Source organism: Lactuca virosa, chromosome 1 (genome assembly GCF_052849685.1).
Source record: "Lactuca virosa cultivar CGN04683 chromosome 1, Lactuca_virosa_CGN04683_v6, whole genome shotgun sequence".
In the NCBI taxonomy this organism is placed as follows: domain Eukaryota; kingdom Viridiplantae; phylum Streptophyta; class Magnoliopsida; order Asterales; family Asteraceae; genus Lactuca; species Lactuca virosa.
This window is the reverse complement of record NC_136426.1, coordinates 298,038,253-298,061,870: the sequence shown is the minus strand read 5'-3', so window position 1 is coordinate 298,061,870 and position 23,618 is coordinate 298,038,253. Positions and strand designations below refer to the sequence as shown.

Sequence of the window (23,618 nt, the reverse complement as noted above, 5' to 3'; positions counted from 1 at the left end):
GCTTTTTATTTCAATCTTCTGTTTTAAGTCAGATGCTACATCGAACTTGATTCTCTGAACCACATAACATACTCAGCGTAGTTGGACTCAATTTGATATGACTACTAGGGTCGGAATAACAATCATCTTCTTAGTCATTACCGAAACGATGGTAACGACATACTTGAATAAAACGAAATCGATTACTAGCTCCTTGGTAACCTTGTGACTTTCCCTGATCCAAGTGTGAGTCCTGTGCTTCCGGTAGTATAGGCCTCTACTACCTTTCACACCTACTCATACTCGTTCCAAGTATTGTCTCGCAGTTCTCCAAGTCATTATCACATAAACAATTTTAACACATAAAAATGTGTCCAAACAATCATATAATTTTCCCTAGACTCTACTAGGACTTCTTTCATGTGTATCTTCAATCATCAATTTTGCTTCAACTCGGTTGGTGATGGAAACGTCAGACGATGGGACAACTTCAGGAATTACACCAATCGTTCCATCATCCCGCCGATCGAAGGTGTACTTCGGACGTACCGTACTCCTCTAAACATACTGCTTGACATATTCTAAAGGCAAGATACCACTCTTACGATATCTTCTGATAGGTGTCATTCACTATCATAAGCCTTTTCATTTCCTCTATTTACTCAATTCTCTATGAGTCTTTCACCATGACGTTATTTTCATGGAAGCATGCATTCATTGCATCGAGACGAGAATATAGATAGAGAAGGTTTAGACGCGTATTCCTCCTTATTACTCCAAAAAGTTACATGTCAGTTCTAATATCGTAATTAAACGTTTACAAACCTAAGCACATAAATTTTCCAGATCTGGTCGGCAACAGACCATAGATCCGATCAAACGATAGCATAAAGCATCACAAATCATTTAGCACATAAAAGCATTTTAGGCATCTTCCCTAATTAAGCTAGTGCTTGTGTCTATTCAGGTGTACTTCCTAAAATATATTAGACACACTCCTCACGATCATCGCTTAGCATTCTAAGTTTAAGTCTAGAAATAAATCCTTATTCCTAGTTCGCTTAAACTAATGCTCTGATACCAACTGTGACATCCCCATTTTCACGGCCAGAAAAGACCGATCTTGTTTATGCTTTATAAAAATCAGAGTACCTCTTTTAATAAAAATGTTGCGGACTTTGTTCCCAGAAAAACATGATAAATATATTATCAAAGCATTTCCTAAGAAATGTATTTTTATTCATTTTCAAAACCTTGGGATGTCATCGTCAATACAGAAACATAAGCATAAACAGAACTTACATTCATTTACACTAGTGATCTACATCTCTTTTAAATCTCTCAGTGTAAAGTAGCTTCATATCGACACCTGTGATACAAATAAGCTTGAGTGGGTCAGGTTGGGAAACCTGGTGAGTACATAGGGTTTTCAACCCACAATAATATAATCATTATGTTTAATCATCAAACAATCAATCAACCCAATTACCCATCCCCATTATCTTATTTACTCTTAAGGATCTACCCTACGAATCAGTTATTCATCGTTCATTCATTCCTAAGGATTATCCTAAGGAATCGGCACGAAGTCCATCGATGCCATGGTTACTCAATAGGCACTAAGTCTCATAGTCGCCAGGTTTATTCTCTTTTATAGACAGTATCGATTCCGAGACTCCTCTCACAACACATGTCAAGGGGTTTAGGCACTACGTTGCATAGTCGCCGGGGTTAATCTCGTCTATCGACAGTGTCGTTTTCGAGACTCCTCTCACAACACATGTCAAGGGGTTTTTAGAGTACGGCTGGTGAGCACACAGTTCAAAACACCTACATGTTGCGAGCCTGCTAGTGTCCACTGGACTGTCTAGAATAGTCCGTGGTTGTCATCCATACTCTGCTGAATGACGGGGCCAACACATGGGTAAAAGGCTTCTCTCATGGTTTACCTCTCACCCTTATCTCATGGTCTATATCACCTCTCATCATTTTGTTTTTGTCACACAACAACTATTTCATCTACCCATGTTTTACCCAACACATTTTGTAGATATAAAATACATATACAGTTTAAATCATTTAAAACATGTAGAAAAATCTTTCACCCAGCACAGACATCAAGTATACAGACAATATGCACACATAGCACGTAATTTATATTAAATACTTCATATCTATGTGTAAGATGAAAGGGACTATGCACTCACTTGATAAGGTGGTGACTCGGTACTCGGACAACGCTTCGTTTACTTTAAAATAATTTCCTTCGACGAAACCTAGTATTATTACCACTAGATTTTAGTCTAATATTTACCGTGACTAATTATTAGTCTTATTATTATTATTATTATTATTATTATTATTATTATTATTATTATTATTATTATTATATAAGCGTTTAAACAATATTTTTCAACCACTATGTACAGACAGGGGCCAGACATAAAACACCGGAGGGCAGGATCATTTTGGCATATAGCACTTTTAAAATCCAACAACCCAGGCGGCCCTTCAAACCGGATTCCCCGTACCGCGAGTGGTTAAAAAGATATTATAACGACACTTATATAACCCATAATAATAGCTCAAATAATTATTATAAGGTCCTAATAACGTTACTATATTTAAATAAAAGCTATATTAAAAATTGCGTAGGCGTAGCTCACTTACAGCGGGTTTTATAGAAAATCGGGTTTTGCTTGGAGCAGCGTTCCCGAGCCGAAAAGCTCTTCTTCTTGGAGCCGTTGAGCACTCCGGGGCTTCCGCCTCGTGCATAGGAGGTTCCCTAGGCTTTTCGGGGGGGGTTCGGGGCTAGAGAGAGGTTCTAGAGAGAGAGTAAAGAGAAGAAAGAATGGGAAAGGTGTGAAGAAAATGAGGGTGGGAGAAGTTCTATTTATAGGGTGAAAAATGACTGAACTTGGTGCCACATGTCACCATCTAGTGGCAAGACTTGGGGAGAAAGCAATGGCCAAGATTTTGCCACATCACCCATTTTCGCACAGCACACTTCCGACTTCTAAAATCCGTAACTTTCACATACGACCTCCGTTCTTGACGTTCTTTATATCCACGCGTAGGTAAAAATAAGATCTACAGCTTTTATTTTGACTCCGTCGGCTAATTCTCGACCGATCTTAAATTTCACAGTACGAGAAGATTATACTGTTAAATGTCCGCGTAAAATTCATAACTTCTACATACGGACTCTGTTTTCGTCTGTATTTTTACCGTTGAGTTCCTATTAATGAGATCTTCAATTATCATTTAGGTCACATAGGCCAAAACCGCTCGATCTAAAATTCGAGTTTCGGGCTGTGCACTGTTAAGCCAAATCTTAGAAAATCCATAACTTCCTCATACGAAGTCAGATTTTGGCGTTCTTTTTTTTGTATGTTCTCGGTTTAACGTATAATACAACTTTTGTTTAGATTTCTAAGGCTAAAAAGTCCTCCATCGTAAATTCACTATTTACGTCTCCCGGTGTCGTGCCGGTTTTGCCATAAAACTTCGACGTACCATAACTTCTTCGTTATAACTCAGATTTCAACGTTCTTTATATGTACGGAACCCTTGAGACGTATTCTACAACTTGGTTAAGATTATTTATTCTAAATAATCGTTTGTCAAAAAGTCGTTTTCGACCCCTATTATCTCTAAATTGACTAGCCCAGATCTACGGGCAGTACAGTCACAATTCTGGCAGATGCGCCTAAGTGATAATATTAACAGTTGTGCCTGACAGATGTGTCATTAGCAACAATGGATTTCGTGCCTATTCCTTAGGATAATCCTTAGAAATGAATGAATGAGGAATAGCTGATTCTTAGGGTAGATCCTTAAGAGTAAAGAAGATAATGGGGATGGGTAATTGGGTTGATTGTTTGATGTTTAAACATAATAATTATATTATTATGGGTTGAAAACCCTATGTACTCACCAGGTTTCCCAACTTGACTCACTCAAGCTTATTTGAATCACAGGTGTCGATATGAAGTTACATTACACTGAGAGATTAAGGAAATATAAATCACTAGTGATAATGAATGTAAGTTCTGTTTATGCTTATGTTTCTATATTAACGATGACATCCCAATGTTTTAAAATGAATAAAAATACATTTCTTCGGAAATGCTTTGATAACGAATTTATCATGTTTTTCTGGGAACAAATTCCGCAACATTTTTATTAAAAGACGTACTCCGATTTTTATAAAGCATAAACAAAATCGATATTTTCTGGCCGTGAAAATGGGGATGTCACACCAAGGGTCCCTTATATAGGTGAGAAATTAGGGTTTCAGTCAAAGACCTCATCCGGTTGCTTAGGCTCTAAGCAGCCCACAAGAATCTTCCAGAACCTTAGCCCTTGGACGAAATCCTTATGGGCTCCCATAAGATTTCGTCCAACCCCTTCCAAAGGGTTCCTCAGCCCATTATGCAATTATCTTATAATTACAACTTCAGTCCCTTTAATTCAATTAACCTCTTTTGACTACAAAATTAATTCTAAATTAATTCTTGACCATTTGTTAATTAAATAATATGATTTCTCTTTTAATATATTATTCAAATAATATATTAATAAACCATAATAATCTCTTTCTCCATTATTCATCCAGTCAAGTTGCTTCGATGAAGGCAACCCACAAGGACCATGCTACAACCGGGTCAAGTACATACCAAATATTGTTATGACTTAGACACCTAATCCAACAACAACTAATCCAAATTATTTAGTTGATTGTATAAACACACAAGTTTTCTGATTGCAATCCTAGTTTTGTAGAGTATGTTTATTTATTGTTTCACCTTGAAAATAAGGTTGTTTCGACTATCAAATAGTAACAAATACTCTCATTTCGTTGAGACCCCGCATCCTATCACTATTGCTTGACCCAAACTAATTATATTTGCTTTGAGGCTTGGAATGTAAAACACGTCTGTTAGTAGATTTTGTTTGCCACTAACTCCTTCAAAAAGAATGGAACCTTTGCCCATAATCTTGACACATGAAGCATCTCAAAATTTTACTCGACCTCCTATTCGCTTGTTTATATCAGTAAAGAAGGAGAGATTACCTGTCATATGGTTACTTGCACCATTATCTAAATACCATGTGTTCTTGATATCATCACTTGATTCGTAGCGACTTGGAATCACGCCTTTCTCATGCAAGAACACCTTCTCGTATAGGGTTTTAACCATGAACAAGTGTGGGACATGATCTTCTGTCTCGACAAGATTAGCTTTTGTCTGCTTGTTCTTTCGTTCAGGGCATTGAGAAGCAAAATGTCCAAACTTATCACACCTATAACATTGGACTTTGGATCTATCCTTGGGTTTACCCTTCGTTTTATCGGATGATTCCCTATTTATTGAAGGTGTGGTCTTTTCCTGTTGCTGGTACGAGTTATTGTGACGACTTCCACGTCCTCTTCCACCTCCACGACCTCCTCTCCCTCCTCCTCTTGATTCTGAGTTTCGATTAGAGGAATCAGCTTTAGTAAACATAAGTTTACTCTGTTCACTGATTGGTTCCGTTTTTTCTTTGGTCCATTCTTCATATGCCTTCAAGCGTCCCACCACGTCCTCAAATCCTAAAGTCTTGAGATTAAGGGCCTCCTCAATCGATGCTACGATGTGAATAATTTTTCTTGGTAGGCTTGTAAGAAACTAATTGACTAGCTTACTCTCACTTAGAGTTTCTCCGAGTAGGGCCAATTTCGATGATATACTCGATAATTGGCTTGTAAAGTCATCGATGGTACTTGTTTCTTTCATCTTCAGATTGTCGAAGTCACTCATTAGGATTTGGAGTCGTGCTTTTTTCACCCGTCTGCCCCAACATGACATTATTGCTTCCCATATTTCCTTCGTAGTCTCCATCACTCCAATTTGCAATATGAGATCTTCAGGAATTTCTTGAAACAGAACTGCAATTGCAATGTTGTTCTTTTTGGGGTCCGTCCTGTATCAGTGATCTCCCAGACTTGGTGTACATTTAGGATCACTCTCATGCGTATCGCCCATACAGTGTAGTTTGTCGAGTTGAGCATGGGAACCTGGAACGATATAAACAAATCCTCCTTGGTGATTGCCTCGCTTTTTCCATTGTTGCCATCTTTACCCGAACTACTATCTTCCCCAGCCATCTATCGTTACCGCTCTGATACCAATTGTAAGACAAAATTGGTATTGAACAAATGAACAAGAGACCTTCTTATTATAACTCAAGAAAATAACTCAAAACTTGGGTTACAAAACAATGCTACAGGAGCTCTCTTAATCAACTTGTGAAGACGATACATAGCCCATATATATATTGATCCTAATCTTTGCTCACCAAGAAAATTTGATTCAAGGAAACTTGATCCGTACCATAATTCCTAGTATCCTAATCAAACTAGGATTCTTAATTGCCTTTCATACACCGACTTGTGCATAAAGGTAAATCAGGAAATTACATAATAGGATTGCCAATAAATTCATGACGGTTTGTGATGGATTCCCAACGGATTTGTGACGGATTTTGACGAATTTTCACTAAATTTACATTTGACGGAAAAATTTGGAAATAACCCGTGCTACCCCGTGCAACATAATAAATCCGTCCATGTTTTTATTTTATACTTGTTTTAGAAATGAGTTATTGGTTCTATAACAATTTTTTCTAATTTCACAATTTTGATCTATAATTATATGTTTTCAGCTTTTCTTTTTTGTTTATATGATATTTTTTATAACTTAAAGTAGGATATTTATTGTTTAGATAATTTGATATTAACAAATTCTATCACATCGTTCAGATATTTCATTTTTCCATCACATATGAAGATGAACTGTACATGCAGAAACTTGCCAAACTTCGCAGCCTCATAATCAAATTAACGACGAATTCAAAAAAAAAAAAAAAATTGCAAGCATCATATGTTGAAGGCTATGGTACTCATACTAAAAACTATATCTAAGGGCTAAGGAAATACCTTTATTTTTCAAAAACTCATTAAAAAAAAAAAAAAAAAAAAAAAAAAAAAACATCATAATTTGAATGATTATGAATGCAAACATCATCTACTATAACAAATGAAATTATTATTGTTATGAAATCATAACGGTTATGTGCATAATAAGATTCTATGAAGGGATTGAATGCAACAGTTAACATTTTTTTTTAATTGTAATCTTTTATTAAAATCAAATGGCAAAAAAAATGGAACTAATTTAATTAGTAAATTATGCAAATTATATAGTTTTTAAAATGAAAATAAAAACTTACAATAAAAATATCAAGTTCAAAAAAATATATATATAACTCATGTAGAAACATTTGAAAATTTATTCTGATGTGAATTTTTTTTGTTACAGCCCTAAACACTACAAACATTTGAAAAAAAAAAATCTTTTTAACAACTTTTTTTTAACAAAAAACCACCTTTAAAAAAAATACTATACATATGTTATTGTAGTCAAATTAGATAAAAGTAGTTATAGAAATTGGATGACGCCTAATGGTGATAATCTGTTAAATCGGCAATAAAGGTTATAGGTGAACTCTATGGTTTGTATTAATCAGAAGGATGTGTGAAGGGATTCCAATGGCATATAGGTGGTGAAGTTTCAAAAAGGCACCACCATTTGGGTACCAACTTCGGTTTTAGGTTGGAGTTTGACATTATGAGTTGAGGTAACAACCTTTACAAATCCATGATATCTATTATTTTATTAGCTTTATGGTATGCCAATTATATGTTTGTTGAAATGTATCTTACAGGTTTGATGAAGAATTGGAAGGTTGGTTTTTAGAATAACAAGATTTAGAGATGATATTGATGATGTTGCACTGGACGACCCTTTTACTGCTTCCAAGTACATGGTAACAACGACCTTCTGCAATTAAGCATACGATGGTTTGACATAAAATTCCAATAATTTATTTGAAAGATAAGTGTGACATGATTAATGATTGTCCTTAATTTCAGGCTTATATGTTGAATTATAATTCTACTCAGAGCTTATTTAAAGGAACCATCAAGGTTATTGATGATTCCAGTTTACAAATGAATGTGAAGCAAATAAAAGTAACCCTCAAAACGTGTATATTTATAGAATCATTGAAGAAAATGAAGCAGAACAATAAGAAGAAGGTGGTTTGAAGGAATATGTGATAAAATATTAAATATTCATGTTCCTACATTGATAAAATATTAAATATTCATATATATGGTTCTTATATTACTCTAATTTGCATCATTTTAATTGATTAAAAGTGAAGTATTAATTTGATACTCGAGTGGTATCGAATACAGAGAGAATCAGTAAGCATATGCAAACACAAATGTTGGTGCGTTTGTGATTGGAGAGAAAGTATACATGATTGATTTATTGAACAAAAATAATGAAAAATCCATATACTCTGAAGTTGATATGTACAATGTATTTTCAAGCTAATATTGACAAGGTGACACGTGCAAGCTAATATTCTCAACCTGGTGCGTGCAATCTGATCTGATATATAATATTCAATTTATTTATAGTGTACAAATACTCGACATGCAACAAGTAGAGAATAAGAAATAATTAAGAAAGAGCTTGACATTTATAGCTACATCACTTCCATTTTTTAACATCTATATATCAACACCATTACTCTTTCAGCTGCAAGCATGGTTGGTACGTATTGTTCCTACCATAGCTTTTTAAATAAATTAAGGAAAATAGTATGGAACGAACGGTTATTTAATTATTACGTATTCAAGTGATTATTTTTATGGATGAAATTCACAGTATTGGATCTGCTCGAATGGAATCAGGAAGTGGACCAAACAAAAATACATGGGCTTCTCAATCTGTTGGATAGATTTGAAGCATCAAACAAGATCAAGGTAGTTTTTCACTTTACCCATGTGTACTATTTAAAAAAAAGACGTTATTGCCCCTATGAATGATTTGGACAGATTTACCCTTATAACCTCTTATGTGTTTTGCCACATGCACATTTATACAGCTTCATGGTCCTCTGAGAACATTGTATCCTAATGTAGATGTAGATTTTCTTGCTAGCAGAGACCAAAACCATTTCATGGAAGTTCTAGATAAGGACATTAATATCAGTAAGTTATGTATATATTTAATATTTTGAAAAAACGATACTGATCGATCAATGACATTAATTTTCTAGTTTTATCCTTCACTAAATTATAACTGTTATAACAGTTAACTGTGTATAAAATAAAATAACATTTCAAATTAAAATAGCAACACATCAGGTTAGTGTATTCAAATACATTTGGTTAATTAGTGTATTTAATTCTTGGTCGCTCTTCCTTCATTCGGGTCTCGAACCCCGGCTACACAGGTAGGCACAAAACTGTTGTTGTTATCTCTGTGCAAAAAAAAAAAAAAAAAAAAAAAAAAAAACTAAACCATTAGGTTATTTTTATGGCTATTAAAATCATTGTATTTTCTGATTTTGATTAAATTAATGATTCACTGCCAGATAATACAAGAAAAGAGGTTGCATAAACAATTTGAGACTAATAGAAGTACATGCGAGCATTAATTTAGATTATAAAGATTATGAGGAATAGTAATTATAGTTTCTGGAAAGTGGTTGTATCACAATTTCTTGCGGATTGATAACTTCTTTTTTCAAAAATGGCACAAACCGTGAATATGGATGCACCATGAGGTCGGCTGCAACCAATAGGGGAATTTTGGGATCCTTTGGGATTGTGGTTTTTGCTGACATGACACTAACACCAGTTTATTTCTACATTTTATGGTAATAATATGGATTTTCTTTTTGTTAGTTATGTTTTGTTTAATAATAATATACTTGTTTTGTTTTATAATAAAAATCAGAGGGATCATTCAGTAGTGAAGGGGTTTGCAACGGGAGGAACATTAGCAATATCATTTGATGGGATTTTTTGGGTCAATTTGTCACACCCCAAAACCAAGAACGGCGGAAACATTCTGGGGTGGAGGACGTCATATACAGTATCACAACAATGCATAATAGTAAAGACAAGCAACAACATCTATTGCATTAATATAATAATTGTAATACAAGCGTGTTCTGTATAGTTTGTAAGACACCAAAAGTATAATCAAAATAAAAGATGAGTCTTGTATGTGCTCCATCTTCTCAAAAGCTTCATCTGTACCTGTCTACTGATGACCTGAGATTACAAGTTATTTTGAAAGAGTTTATCAGCATAAAGCTGGTGAGTTCATAGGTATTTAGTGTCATTGCTTGTATAAAACTGTTTGTAATAATGAAATGTAGTAACTGATTTCAAATGTTTGTAAATAGTATACTCCCTAGAAAATCCTATATTTTCCAGTAAAAAATGTAGTCTTCTACCAAGACCCGACTGTTCGTATGTTTGTTCTTTCGTAAATGTAAGGGTTTTCCCTAGTGAAACTATCTGTATGAAAATATAGTTTACTTAAACGAGTATGTGACAAAATCACAAAATAATGAAGTACAGACTCCAGGTAGTACTAAATGTACAGTACACCTCGGAGAGTCTAAAACAGTAATGTGTAGACTCCAGGTGGTATTAAATGAACAATACGCCTCGAAAAGTCTATATTTGCCTTTAATTCTTAATTGGTTAATTAAAGGTTTGAATGTGAACTCGTATGTAACCATGCTGATCGACGGCTGAATAACTGATGACCCTCCAGGTCATATATAGTGGGGTAGCATTCTGTCACCCCTTGGCCTTTCGGCTGGGACTGTAGCTAGCAGTCGGGATGTGGGAGTGTCTGTCCGGTATAGATCTATACACACAATGCCCGCTCTCCCTCCAGGAGACTCTGGTTACAAAGTGATAGCACAATAAAGTGTCGTATCGAGAAGTAGTATGTCACATTCTATTTATAGTATTCAAATGTTTATGTAGTATATCATAGTGTAGTAATGTTTTCTCTGTACTAGTGTATAGTGTATTCTTTTGTATATCGTATAGCATGTTTTCTTGTATAATGTATAGAGTGTTCTCTTGTAGAGTATAAAGCGAGTATTAACTCATAACTGTACTGACTCTGGTAGGTGTCATTGTAATAGCAGTAGTGAGTAGTAAAACCTTAACTATACCTATTATAGTTAAATAGTAATGAAGCAGGTACGCCTTTGTTACACAAAGGTACTGAACTGAAGTGAAAGCTTTTATATCCAACACATATATATATATATATATATATATATGATATATAACTAAGAATTCAACGACAGTCGGACAAATAACAGGATACCCTAAGTCCACAACCAAACAAGGAACATGAAATAAGGTGAGCTATCAGTCCTAAGTCCTTCAAGTCTTACTTATATAAATATATTAGTGGAGATATGAGTTTGAAAACAATGCAAGTTTAAAAGAGTTTTGGAAACAGTTTTAGTATTTAAAAGTTTAATAAAAGGGTTTTGAAACGCTTGAAAACCATAAATTGGATAGTAACTTGAAAGTAGTAGTAAATCTCCCTGTTTGTTCTAGTCATTAATCACATATGATTAAAGCAATAACTAGAATGTTTTAACTTGTATCCCCCCCCCCCCATAAAAGCATTAAAAATCATTTCAAAGGTTGTTTTAAGGGGTATGAACTCACCTGCAGTGAGTGGTTTGGATGGAAGTGTCGGATAGGATGCTAAGTGTCAAGTGAGGACTTGAACACACACACGGATCCTATTAACATGTAATGATACATATATGTATCTAATTAGTCATTTTAATAACTAATTTATCAAGTAAGGACACCCTAATACATGGATAACACTTTGATTTAAGTGTTAGGAGTACATAAGGGTTGCATCTAAGGAGAGTATGGCCTCACATTGGAGTTTACTTCTCATCTGGTAACCCTACATGTGTTTACGGTTTTTGGTCATTTCCCCCATGAGTTTACGGCCGTAAACTCATGGTAATTTGTACCATTGTGTGTTTTAAGGTCTTAAACTCCTCAAGGAAGTGTTCTAGGTTTGTATCAAAGGCTTAGGAAGGGACTAGGGCTCAAAATGGCCCTTCATTGGAGTTTACGGTTCGTGGACCACTCCTTGGAGTTTACGGTCGTAAACCCTTGAGTTTACGGTCGTAAACCCATGAGTTTACGGCCGTAAACTCATGGTCACTCCTACCATTTCGTGATTTGGGGTCTTTAGCTCATGCATGCAAGGTTCTAGTCCAATATCCAAGCCCTAGAAGGTGTTGGGGGCACTTAAACACCACTTGATGGTGTTTACGGTTCAAGGAGATCCCTTGACCGTAAACCCATGTGTTCTTGGGGATTTTTGATGTTTTCCAATGGTTTAGCAAGTATACTAAGCAAACAACTAGATAGGAAGAGTGTACTTACTTATAGGAAGCTTGTAAGAGTGTTTAAGGACCAAAAACACTAGTGTGTGTTCTTAGTGTTCTTGGTGTTTTGAAGAACACTTGAAGATCTAAGCAAAAATGAAGAATTTATGGATGAAATGATGTATAACAACTAGATGAAAGGTTATAACAACAAATCAAGTGAAGAAAAACTTACATTTTTGGAAGATTGGAAGGAGAGTGTTATGATACTTGAGAGAGAAGTTGGGAGTTCTTGAGTTTGAAAGTTGGAGAATGAAGGAATGAAGAGTAAACTCTTGCTATATGCATGAGTTCATGGCCAGGAGGAGTTTACGGCCCAAACTCCCCAAGTTTGGCCGTAAACACGTAGTTAGGGTGTTATTTGTTTTATTGTTACACAACACTCCTAAAAGATAATTCCTTTTATTTGATCGTTTCATGAATTTATTTTAAAAACACCTAAACGGACTTTAAACCGGCCAAAAATGTACTGAAATGAATTTGACTATTATTTGTAGTGCTTGACTGTAGAGTTTATACAAATGGAAATTTTGGGTTGTCACATCATCCCCCCGTTAGAGGGAATTTCGTCCTGAAATTAGAGTTCAAGCAACTAAGTTATTACAAAATAACTAAGTAAAAAAGATGAGGATATTTAAGTTTCATTTGATCCTCGCGCTCCCAAGTGAACTCCGGTCCTCGCTTCGCGTTCCAGCGAACCTTCACAATTGGGATGCGGCTTTGTTTCGTTCGTTTGACCTCTCGGTCCATGACCTCTACAGGTTCTTCCACGAAGTTGAGGCTCTCGTTGATCTCAATCTCGTCGAGTGGGATTACAAGAGTCTCATCGGATAGGCACTTTTTCAAGTTCGAGACGTGGAAGGTAGGATGTATGTTACTAAGCTCGCGGGGTAAGTTGAGTTTGTAAGCTACGGGGCCGATTCTAGCGAGAATCTCGAAAGGCCCTATGTATCTTGGATTTAGCTTTCCACGCTTTCCGAAGAGTATCAAGCCCTTCCAGGGTGAGACTTTCAAAAGGACTCGGTCTCCCACCTGGAACTCCAAAGGTTTCCTTCGTTTGTCTGCGTAGCTTTTCTGTCAGTCTCTAGAGGCTCTCAATCGTTCACGAATCTGAACGATCTTCTCTGTCGTTTCCCGAATGATTTCCGGACCCATGAGAGTGCTGTCAGGAACTCGTCCTTTAGCTAATTGAGTGTCACCCACCTTATCCCAGCACAGAGGGGATCTGCACTTCCGGCCATAGAGGGCTTCAAATGGAGCAGCCTTGATGCTCGTGTGATAACTGTTGTTGTAGGAGAATTCAACAAGGGGTAAGTGAGTATCCCATGCCTTCCCAAAGTCGATCACACAGGCTCGCAGCATATCTTCCAAGGTTTGGATAGTTCTCTCACTTTGTCCGTCGGTCTGTGGATGGTAGGCTGTACTCATGTCCAGCCTCGTTCCTAAGGAGCTTTGTAGTGACTGCCAGAACCTCGAAGTGAATCTACTATCTCTGTCCGAGATAATGGATATGGGAACACCGTGCAGTCGTACAATCTCCCGTATGTATGTTCGTGTGAGTTTCTCCATCTTGTCGGTTTCTTTGATGGGCAGGAAGTGTGCGGACTTGGTCAATCTGTCGACGATGACCCATATGGTATCAAGTCCACCCGTTGTCTTGGGTAGCTTGGTTATGAAGTCCATAGTGATCCGCTCCCACTTCCATTCAGGTATCTCTGGTTGCTGGAGTAGACCTGATGGTTTCTGGTATTTGACCTTGACCTTGGCGCAAGTAAGGCATTTACTTACGAAGGTAGCGATCTCCGCTTTCATGTTAGGCCACCAGTATGACTTTTTAAGATCCAGATACATCTTATCTGAACCCGGGTGGACGGAATATTGTGTGTTGTGCGCTTCCTTCATGGCCAAGTCTCTGAAGCCACCGTGTCGTGGTGTCCAGATCCGGTCCATGAGATATAAGGCTCCGTCACCCTTGACTTCTAAGTTTTTATCCATTCCATGCAGGGATTCTCCCGTCACATTTTCAGGTTTTAAGGCTTCGAGCTGAGCCTCCTTAATTTGTGCGGATAGATGCGAATGGATAGTCATTGTTAATGACTTGACTCTTCGACCAGAATATTCTTTCCGACTTAGGGCATCTGCTACTATGTTGGCTTTACCCGGATGATAACGAATTTCGCATTCGTAGTCATTGAGTAGTTCGACCCACCGTCGTTGTCTCATATTGAGCTCCTTCTGGTTGAATATGTGTTGTAGGCTTTTGTGGTCTGTGAAGATAGTGCTCTTTGTACCATACAGGTAGTGTCTCCAGATCTTCAGAGCAAATACAACTGCTCCTAATTCGAGGTCGTGAGTGGTGTAGTTGACCTCGTGTGTCTTCAGCTGTCTTGAGGCGTAGGCGATGACCTTACCTCGTTGCATCAGAACACAGCCGAGCCCCTAGTTGGATGCATCGCAGTATACCACGAAGTCTTCTATCCCTTCGGGGAGGGATAGTATCGGTGCGGTGCATAAGGCTCGTTTTAGCGTTTGGAACACTTTCTCTTGTTTCTCTTCCCATTCAAAGGCCACGCCTTTCTGGGTCAATTTAGTAAGGGGTTTCGCAATCCGAGAGAAGTTCTGAATGAACCTGCGGTAGTAGCCAGCAAGGCCTAGAAATTAACGAATTTCTGTAGGCGACTTTGGTGCTGACCAGTTCTCAATGGCCTTAATTTTGGAAGGGTCCACGTGGATTCCCTCTTCGCTAACCACGTGTCCTAAGAATTCGACTCTTCGGATCCAAAATTCGCATTTAGAGAACTTCGCATAGAGCTTCTCTGATCGTAAGGTTCCTAGGACTTGTCATAAATGATCGCTATGTTCCTCCTTACTTCGAGAGTAGATAAGTATGTCATCGATGAAAACGATGACGAACTGATCCAAGTAAGGACGGCATACCCTATTCATTAAGTCCATGAATATTGCGGGCGCATTGGTTAATCCGAATGGCATCACTACGAACTCGTAGTGTCCGTAACGAGTTCGGAAGGCTGTCTTCGGAACATCCTCCTCAAGCACTCGTAACTGGTGATACCCGGACCTCAAATCAATCTTAGAAAAGTAACTCGCCCCTTGCAGTTGGTCGAATAAATCGTGTATGCGCGGAAGAGGGTAACGATTTTTTACTGTAAGCTTGTTGAGTTCCCTGTAGTCGATGCACATACGGAACGATCCGTCTTTCTTCTTCACGAACAAGACTGGTGCTCCCCAAGGTGAGAAGCTTGGTCTTATAAAGCCCTTGCTGAGCAGTTTGTTAAGTTGACCGGATAGTTCTTGCATCTCAGCAAGTGCTAGACGATAGGGCGATTTGGCTACGGGGGTCGCTCCTGGAATTAAGTCGATTCGGAATTCGACTTGACGTTGCGGGGGTAAACCCGGGAGTTCTTTCGGAAAGACGTCGGGAAAATCGCGTACTACTGGGAGGTCTTTTAGGTCTTTTGTCTTCTGGCTCGTGTCGACAATGTGCGCCATGAATGCACGATATTCCTTACGCAAGTACTTCTGGGCTTGAATACTTGAGATGATGCGAAGGATCGTACTGAGTTTATCTCCGTAGATCAACAAGGTTTCATGATTCGGTAGGTTCAGGCGGACTGCTTTTTCAAAACACAGAATGTCGGCATGATAAAGACTCAGCCAGTCCATGCCTATAATGACGTCGAAACTCTGGATAGCTACTAGTATGAGGTCGATTGGGAATGAATGATTATCTAGCATAAGGGTACAACCTATGTATATCTCGTTAGAACTCTCTGTCTTTCCGTTAGCCATTTCTACGACGAAGGTTTCTTTTAGTACTTGTGATGGTTGTTGAAGTAATTGCTTAAATTTTTGGTTTACGAAGCTTCTTTCTGCCCCACTATCGAATAGGATACAAGCATAAGAGTTATCGAGAAGGAACGTACCCGTGACTACTGTGGGGTCTGCCACAGCTTCGTTGTGGCCAATAGCGAGTAGTCTTCCTGCTCCTCCCGCATTCCCAGCTTTCGAACAGTTTCTTTTGAAGTGCCCTGTCTCGCCGCACCCGTAGCAGGCCTGGCTTACTCTTGCATTAGGGACCTGGGTGATAGGTTTGGGTGGTGCTCTGCAAAACCGAGCGGTGTGGCCTTTCCGGTCACAATTAGTGCAGTGCATTTCCCGGCAGGGGCCGTTATGATGGAAAGAGCACTTGGTGCGCTTAGGTAGGCTCCCTGCATATTGTTTGGCTGGTACAGGGGCAGCAGGAGTAGTGGCAGCATGGACAGCCACCGTCTGTTGGTTCTTGGAAGAGGGTTGAGTTGACTTGCCCTTCCTTCGGTCCCCATGCTTCCTCTTGTTGTCAGCCATTTTGGTTGGTGTGGGGGCAGTCATTGTAGTTGTTGTTGGAGTAGAAGGAACCTCGTGATCGATGAGTCTTTGGGCCAATTCTTTGGCACTATCGAAGGTCGCAGGGTGTGATGCTAGAACGTTCCCTCGATATGGGGGTACCAGACCCCAGATGTATCTTTCGATCTTTTTGCTTTCGGTGGGGACCATGTTAGGACATAGAGCCACCAGGTCGCAGAACCTGGCTGTATAAGCCACTATGTCGGAACCCTGCATTTTGAGGTTCCACAGTTCCTCCTTGAGTTTCTGAATTTCGCCCCTCGGGCAGTACTCCCTTGTCATAAGGTCTTTCAGAGTATCCCAGCCCATGGCGTTAGCTGTTACCAATGAGAGTGATTTGACATGGCCATTCCACCACGTCAGGGCCCTTTGGGTGAAGGTGCAAGCAGCGAACTTTATCTTGCTTCCTTCAGGGCATGAGCACATCTCGAAGATTGCTTCTGTTCTCTCGATCCATTGGGACAGTGCAAGGATCCCTCCGGTTCCGTTGAAGTATGTAGGTTTGCAGCTGATGAAATCTTTATAAGTACACTCTCGTGCACGTGGATGGATTTCACCATGGCTAGAGTTAGTGCCAGTCCCCGTTCCACTAACGCCACCAGAGTTTACTTGGGCCATGGCGGCGGTCACAGCTGCGGTCACAGCTGCCTGGAACATCACCGCATCGAACTGCGGAGGGGGTGGTGGTGGTGGAGTTTGATTTGCAGGCGTGTTTCTGGTCGGACGCTTTCGAGGCGGCATCTTTTACTGAAAGTTGATAGAGATGATGATAATAGTAAGAATCAGTTGTAAGTATGGTGAGAGTGTTTCATGGACTAAATCACCATAGTCCAATTATCAGATAGAAGCATAACAATAGAGTAGGGAATCACAAAGGTAAAGACTTTCCCATAGATTAGATAACTGCCAATATTACTGGTATTAATGATGTAAAATGAGTTCAGGAAAAGTGACCTAACAGTAGGTCTTACATCAAACCATAAGGGAAAATGTTGGCAGCTTAGAAGTCTAGTTAGAGTGCTTTCAAAGTTAGGAATGTTTACAGACAAGTGCTCCATAGAGCCTAAAAGAAAGGCTATTCCTTAACCAAAAGAGAAAGATGAGTCGACATCTTCTACCGGCGACGGGTATCCCTTGGGCGAACCCTCAGGTCTGCCAGTTGGCGTACAACCTCCTGAAGATGTCGCTCATGCGCCCTCTGATGCACTCGGAGTTCCATGACTTCAGCTCGGGATGGAGCTAGCTGTTGTTGCAGAGTCTCGTTGGTCCTCCTAGTTCTTTCCATAGCATCTTCGAGTTGGCAAATACGGACCGTGTTAAGGCCAGAGTTGGCGTCAATCTCCACTACTCGGTCGATGGTTGCATGACCCTGCTCGACGTTCCTAGCAATCCTACGGACCATGATGGGCAGGACTCGGTCAGCTGAACCTCCCTCGCTTATATTGTAAAAGCCTCGGTCTACGTTGAAAGGTAAAGGCTGACCCTGCTCATCACTCCATCGATTCAAGGTTGTTGCCCACAAGGGAGTGGGACCTTGAAATGTCGGACGGGGGTTGAGGTTTGGAGCTACTGGGGGTAGGTTGTTGACTTCTGGTTCGGAGTCGGAGCCATCCGAAAAGCCTTCTGCGAGGTGATCATCCAAAGGGATTGGGTGATCATCTTCTGGCTCCTCATCAAGCCATCCACCAATGCCTTGGTTGGGATAGTACGGATCGCCAGGGAGATGGAAGCCAGCCATGTTATCTACGCGAGAATGGGGAAAGAATAGTTAATAGACGTACTAATGAAGATCCTTTTTAGTTTGTACATAAGTAATTATAGTAATCACAAAATACTCCTATAGTATTTTGTTCTAATGTTCTTGTTGTAGTAGTGTTGGTAAGTTTTTAGACTTGTTGCAACACCACAACTACTCTTAGGCACATGCTAGTCACTTCTCGGATTATATAGTTGATCAGACTATATCTTCCCAGACTTGACTATATGTCTCTAAGTCTATTTGTGTTGTCCAACAATCGTAATACTTTTGTTCTGTTCTAGTATGATACTGACCCTGGTATGAATAGATGTATATATATATATATACTTAATTAAATATTTTATTATTTAAAAGTATATATTCTTGGTCAGAGTGTTTTAATCCCGATGTGTTTATAGTTCGTATATCTTTTATGGGTTGATATACTTGATTCACTATAAACAGTGCTCTGATACCAATCTGTCACACCCCAAAACCAAGAACGGCGGAAACGTTCTGGGGTGGAGGACGTCATGTACAGTATCACAACAATGCATAATAGTAAAGACAAGCAACAACATCCATTGCATTAATATAATAATTGTAATACAAGCATGTTCTGTATAGTTTGTAAGACACCAAACTTATAATCAAAATAAAAGATGAGTCTTGTATGTGCTCCATCTTCTCAAAAGCTTCATCTGTACCTGTCTACTGATGACCTGAGATTACAAGTTATTTTGAAAGAGTTTATCAGCATAAAGCTGGTGAGTTCATAGGTATTTAGTGTCATTGCTTGTATAAAACTGTTTGTAATAATGAAATGTAGTAACTGATTTCAAATGTTTGTAAATAGTATACTCCCTAGAAAATCCTATATTTTCCAGTAAAAAATGTAGTCTTCTACAAAGACCCGACTGTTTGTATGTTTGTTCTTTCGTAAATGTAAGGGTTTTCCCTAGTGAAAATATATGTATGAAAATATAGTTTACTTAAACGAGTATGTGACAAAATCACAAAATAATGAAGTACAGACTCCAGGTAGTACTAAATGTACAGTACACCTCGGAGAGTCTAAAACAGTAATGTGTAGACTCCAGGTGGTATTAAATGAACAATACGCCTCGAAAAGTCTATCTTTGCCTTTAATTCTTAATTGGTTAATTAAAGGTTTGAATGTGAACTTGTATGTAACCATGCTGATCGACGGCTGAATAACTGATAACCCTCCAGGTCATATATAGTGGGGTAGCATTCTGTCACCCCTTGGCCTTTCGGCTAGGACTGTAGCTAGCAGTCGGGATGTGGGAGTGTCTGTGCGGTATAGATCTATACGCACAATGCCCGCTCTCCCTCCAGGAGACTCTGGTTACAAAGTGATAGCACAATAAAGTGTCGTATCGAGAAGTAGTATGTCACATTCTATTTATAGTATTCAAATGTTTATGTAGTATATCATAGTGTAGTAATGTTTTCTCTGTACTAGTGTATAGTGTATTCTTTTGTATATCGTATAGCATGTTTTCTTGTATAATGTATAGAGTGTTCTCTTGTAGAGTATAAAGCGAGTATTAACTCATAACTGTACTGACTCTGGTAGGTGTCATTGTAATAGCAGTAGTGAGTAGTAAAACCTTAACTATACCTATTATAGTTAAATAGTAATGAAGCAGGTATGCCTTTGTTACACAAAGGTACTGAACTGAAGTGAAAGCTTTTATATCCAACACACATATATATATATATATATATATATATATATATATATGATATATAACTAAGAATTCAACGACAGTCGGACAAATAACAGGATACCCTAAGTCCACAACCAAACAAGGAACATGAAATAAGGTGAGCTATCAGTCCTAAGTCCTTCAAGTCTTACTTATATAAATATATTAGTGGAGATATGAGTTTGAAAACAATGCAAGTTTAAAAGAGTTTTGGAAACAGTTTTAGTATTTAAAAGTTTAATAAAAGGGTTTTGAAACGCTTGAAAACCATAAATTGGATAGTAACTTGAAAGTAGTAGTAAATCTCCCTGTTTGTTCTAGTCATTAATCACATATGATTAAAGCAATAACTAGAATGTTTCAACTTGTATTCCCCCCCCCCCCCCATAAAAGCATTTGAAATCATTTCAAAGGTTGTTTTTTAAGGGGTATGAACTCACCTGCAGTGAGTGGTTTGGATGGAAGTGCCGAATAGGATGCTAAGTGTCAAGTGAGGACTTGAACACACACACGGATCCTATTAACATGTAATGATACATATATGTATCTAATTAGTCATTTTAATAACTAATTTATCAAGTAAGGACACCCTAATACATGGATAACACTTTGATTTAAGTGTTAGGAGTACATAAGGGTTGCATCTAAGGAGAGTATGGCCTCACATTGGAGTTTACTTCTCATCTGGTAACCCTACATGTGTTTACGGTTTTTGGTCATTTCCCCCATGAGTTTACGGCCGTAAACTCATGGTAATTTGTACCATTGTGTGTTTTAAGGTCTTAAACTCCTCAAGGAAGTGTTCTAGGTTTGTATCAAAGGCTTAGGAAGGGACTAGGGCTCAAAATGGCCCTTCATTGGAGTTTACGGTTCGTGGACCACTCCTTGGAGTTTACGGTCGTAAACCCTTGAGTTTACGGTCGTAAACCCATGAGTTTACGGCCGTAAACTCATGGTCACTCCTACCATTTCGTGATTTGGGGTCTTTAGCTCATGCATGCAAGGTTCTAGTCCAATATCCAAGCCCTAGAAGGTGTTGGGGGCACTTAAACACCACTTGATGGTGTTTACGGTTCAAGGAGATCCCTTGACCGTAAACCCATGTGTTCTTGGGGATTTTTGATGTTTTCTAATGGTTTAGCCAGTATACTAAGCAAACAACTAGATAGGAAGAGTGTACTTACTTATAGGAAGCTTGTAAGAGTGTTTAAGGACCAAAAACACTAGTGTGTGTTCTTGGTGTTCTTGGTGTTTTGAAGAACACTTGAAGATCTAAGTAAAAATGAAAAATTTATGGATGAAATGATGTATAACAACTAGATGAAAGGTTATAACAACAAATCAAGTGAAGAAAAACTTACATTTTTGGAAGATTGGAAGGAGAGTGTTATGATACTTGAGAGAGAAGTTGGGAGTTCTTGAGTTTGAAAGTTGGAGAATGAAGGAATGAAGAGTAAACTCATGCTATATGCATGAGTTCATGGCCAAGAGGAGTTTACGGCCCAAACTCCCCAAGTTTGGCCGTAAACACCTAGTTAGGGTGTTATTTGTTTTATTGTTACATAACACTCCTAAAACATAATTCCTTTTATTTGATCGTTTCATGAATTTATTTTAAAAACACCCAAACGGACTTTAAACCGGCCAAAAATGTACTGAAATGAATTTGACTATTATTTGTAGTGCTTGACTGTAGAGTTTATACAAATGGAAATTTTGGGTTGTCACACAATTGAGACGGCGGTCAGTAGTGGAAAGAAACATGTTTCTAATTATATGGATGACAACGATGATATATGAACCGTTGATGGATCCGAAGTAGTTATAGGTGGATTTAAGGTGTAGTTTAGGAGTATGTTAGATTTGTCGTTAAAAAAAACAAAAAAAAAACAATAAAACAAAGATTCAATAATCACATTAGAGTTTCGCCAATCCAGCTATATTTACTATGAAAAATAGAAAATATTGCATGATGTAGTTTTAAAAATGTACAAATTCATGTAATTATATTGTTACTTTACCGATTCTAACCCCGCAACGCGGGGTTTCTTCTCTAGTTTTTTATAATTTAAAGTAGGATATTTATTGTTTAGATAATTTGATATTAACAAATTCTATCACATCTTTCAGATATTTCATTTTCCCATCACAGTGGAAGATGAACTGTATGTAGAAACTTGCCAAACTTCGCAGCCCCATAATCAAACAAATTCAAAAAAAAATAGCAAGCATCATATGTTGAAGGCTATGGTACTCATACTAAAAACTATATCTAAGGGCTAAGGAAATACCTTTATTTTTCAAAATCTCATCATAATTTGAATGATTATGAATGCAAACATCATCTACTATAACAAATGAAATTACTATTATGATGAAATCATAACGGTTATGTGCATAATAAGATTCTATAAAGGGATTGAATGCAACATTTAACATTTTTTTTAATTGTAATCTTTTATTAAAATCAAATGGCAAAAAATGGAACTAATTTAATTAGTAAATTATGCAAATTATATAGTTTTTAAAATGAAAATAAAAACTTACAATAAAAATATCAAGTTCAAAAAAATATATATAAAACTCATTTAGAAACATTTGAAAATTTATTCTGATGTGAATTTTTTTTTTGTTACAGCCCTAAACACTACAAACATTTGAAAAAAAAATATATTTTTAACAACTTTTTTTTAACAAAAACCCACCTTTAAAAAAAATACTATACATTTGTTATTGTAGTCAAATTAGATAAAAGTAGTTATAGAATTTGGATGACGCCTAATGGTGATAATCTGTTAAATCGGCAATAAAGGTTATAGTGGATGGCAATGATTTTTTTTCTTCAAAATATGGTGTTTTATTAGTAAAAATATAAAATATAATATTTTAATCGGAAAAATAAATGAAATATGATAAGTTGTATGTAGTTTGCAATAAAAACTATTTTCTTATATTTTTGAATTTTATTTTATCAATTTCTAAGGCGAGTAAATCAGGGACACATATATTTTCATAGTATTTCTTTAGTAATCACCCATTGTTCGAAAAAACTTTTTTTTTTGAGAATTATATAAATAAAATAATATATTGATAGTTATGTAAATATCACTTTTAATATATTAAAACAACGAAAACAAAATAGTGAAATACCCGTTCAACAACTTATATACTCTTAATAAGAATACGGAGGCCAATAGAACTCATCATATTTGTCGATGTATTCATCCATGATAAACAATACATATATTTATGTCTAAAATACTCAATTATAATATATATAAGTAATAAATTTGATGTCGAATAAAACAATTCAATATAAACATAAAGCTAATGATCATCTTTAAACATACATATTGTGAGACTAACATATATATTCTATGAACACGAATTAAGCATCATCAAGA

At 37.4% G+C, this 23,618-nt stretch overlaps 1 protein-coding gene across 1 annotated transcript; it reads right to left on the bottom strand.

Annotated features, from left to right (window-relative positions):
• Positions 1-4,997: 4,997 nt before the first annotated feature.
• Positions 4,998-6,130, bottom strand: LOC145130672 (uncharacterized). Its single transcript, XM_079065444.1, has 3 exons — positions 6,057-6,130; positions 5,669-5,946; positions 4,998-5,611 (listed from the first exon to the last, which is right to left on the bottom strand). Exons 1-3 carry the CDS (start codon positions 6,128-6,130, stop codon positions 4,998-5,000), a joined length of 966 nt encoding a protein of 321 aa, XP_078921570.1.
• Between the last annotated feature and the right edge of the window lie 17,488 nt (positions 6,131-23,618).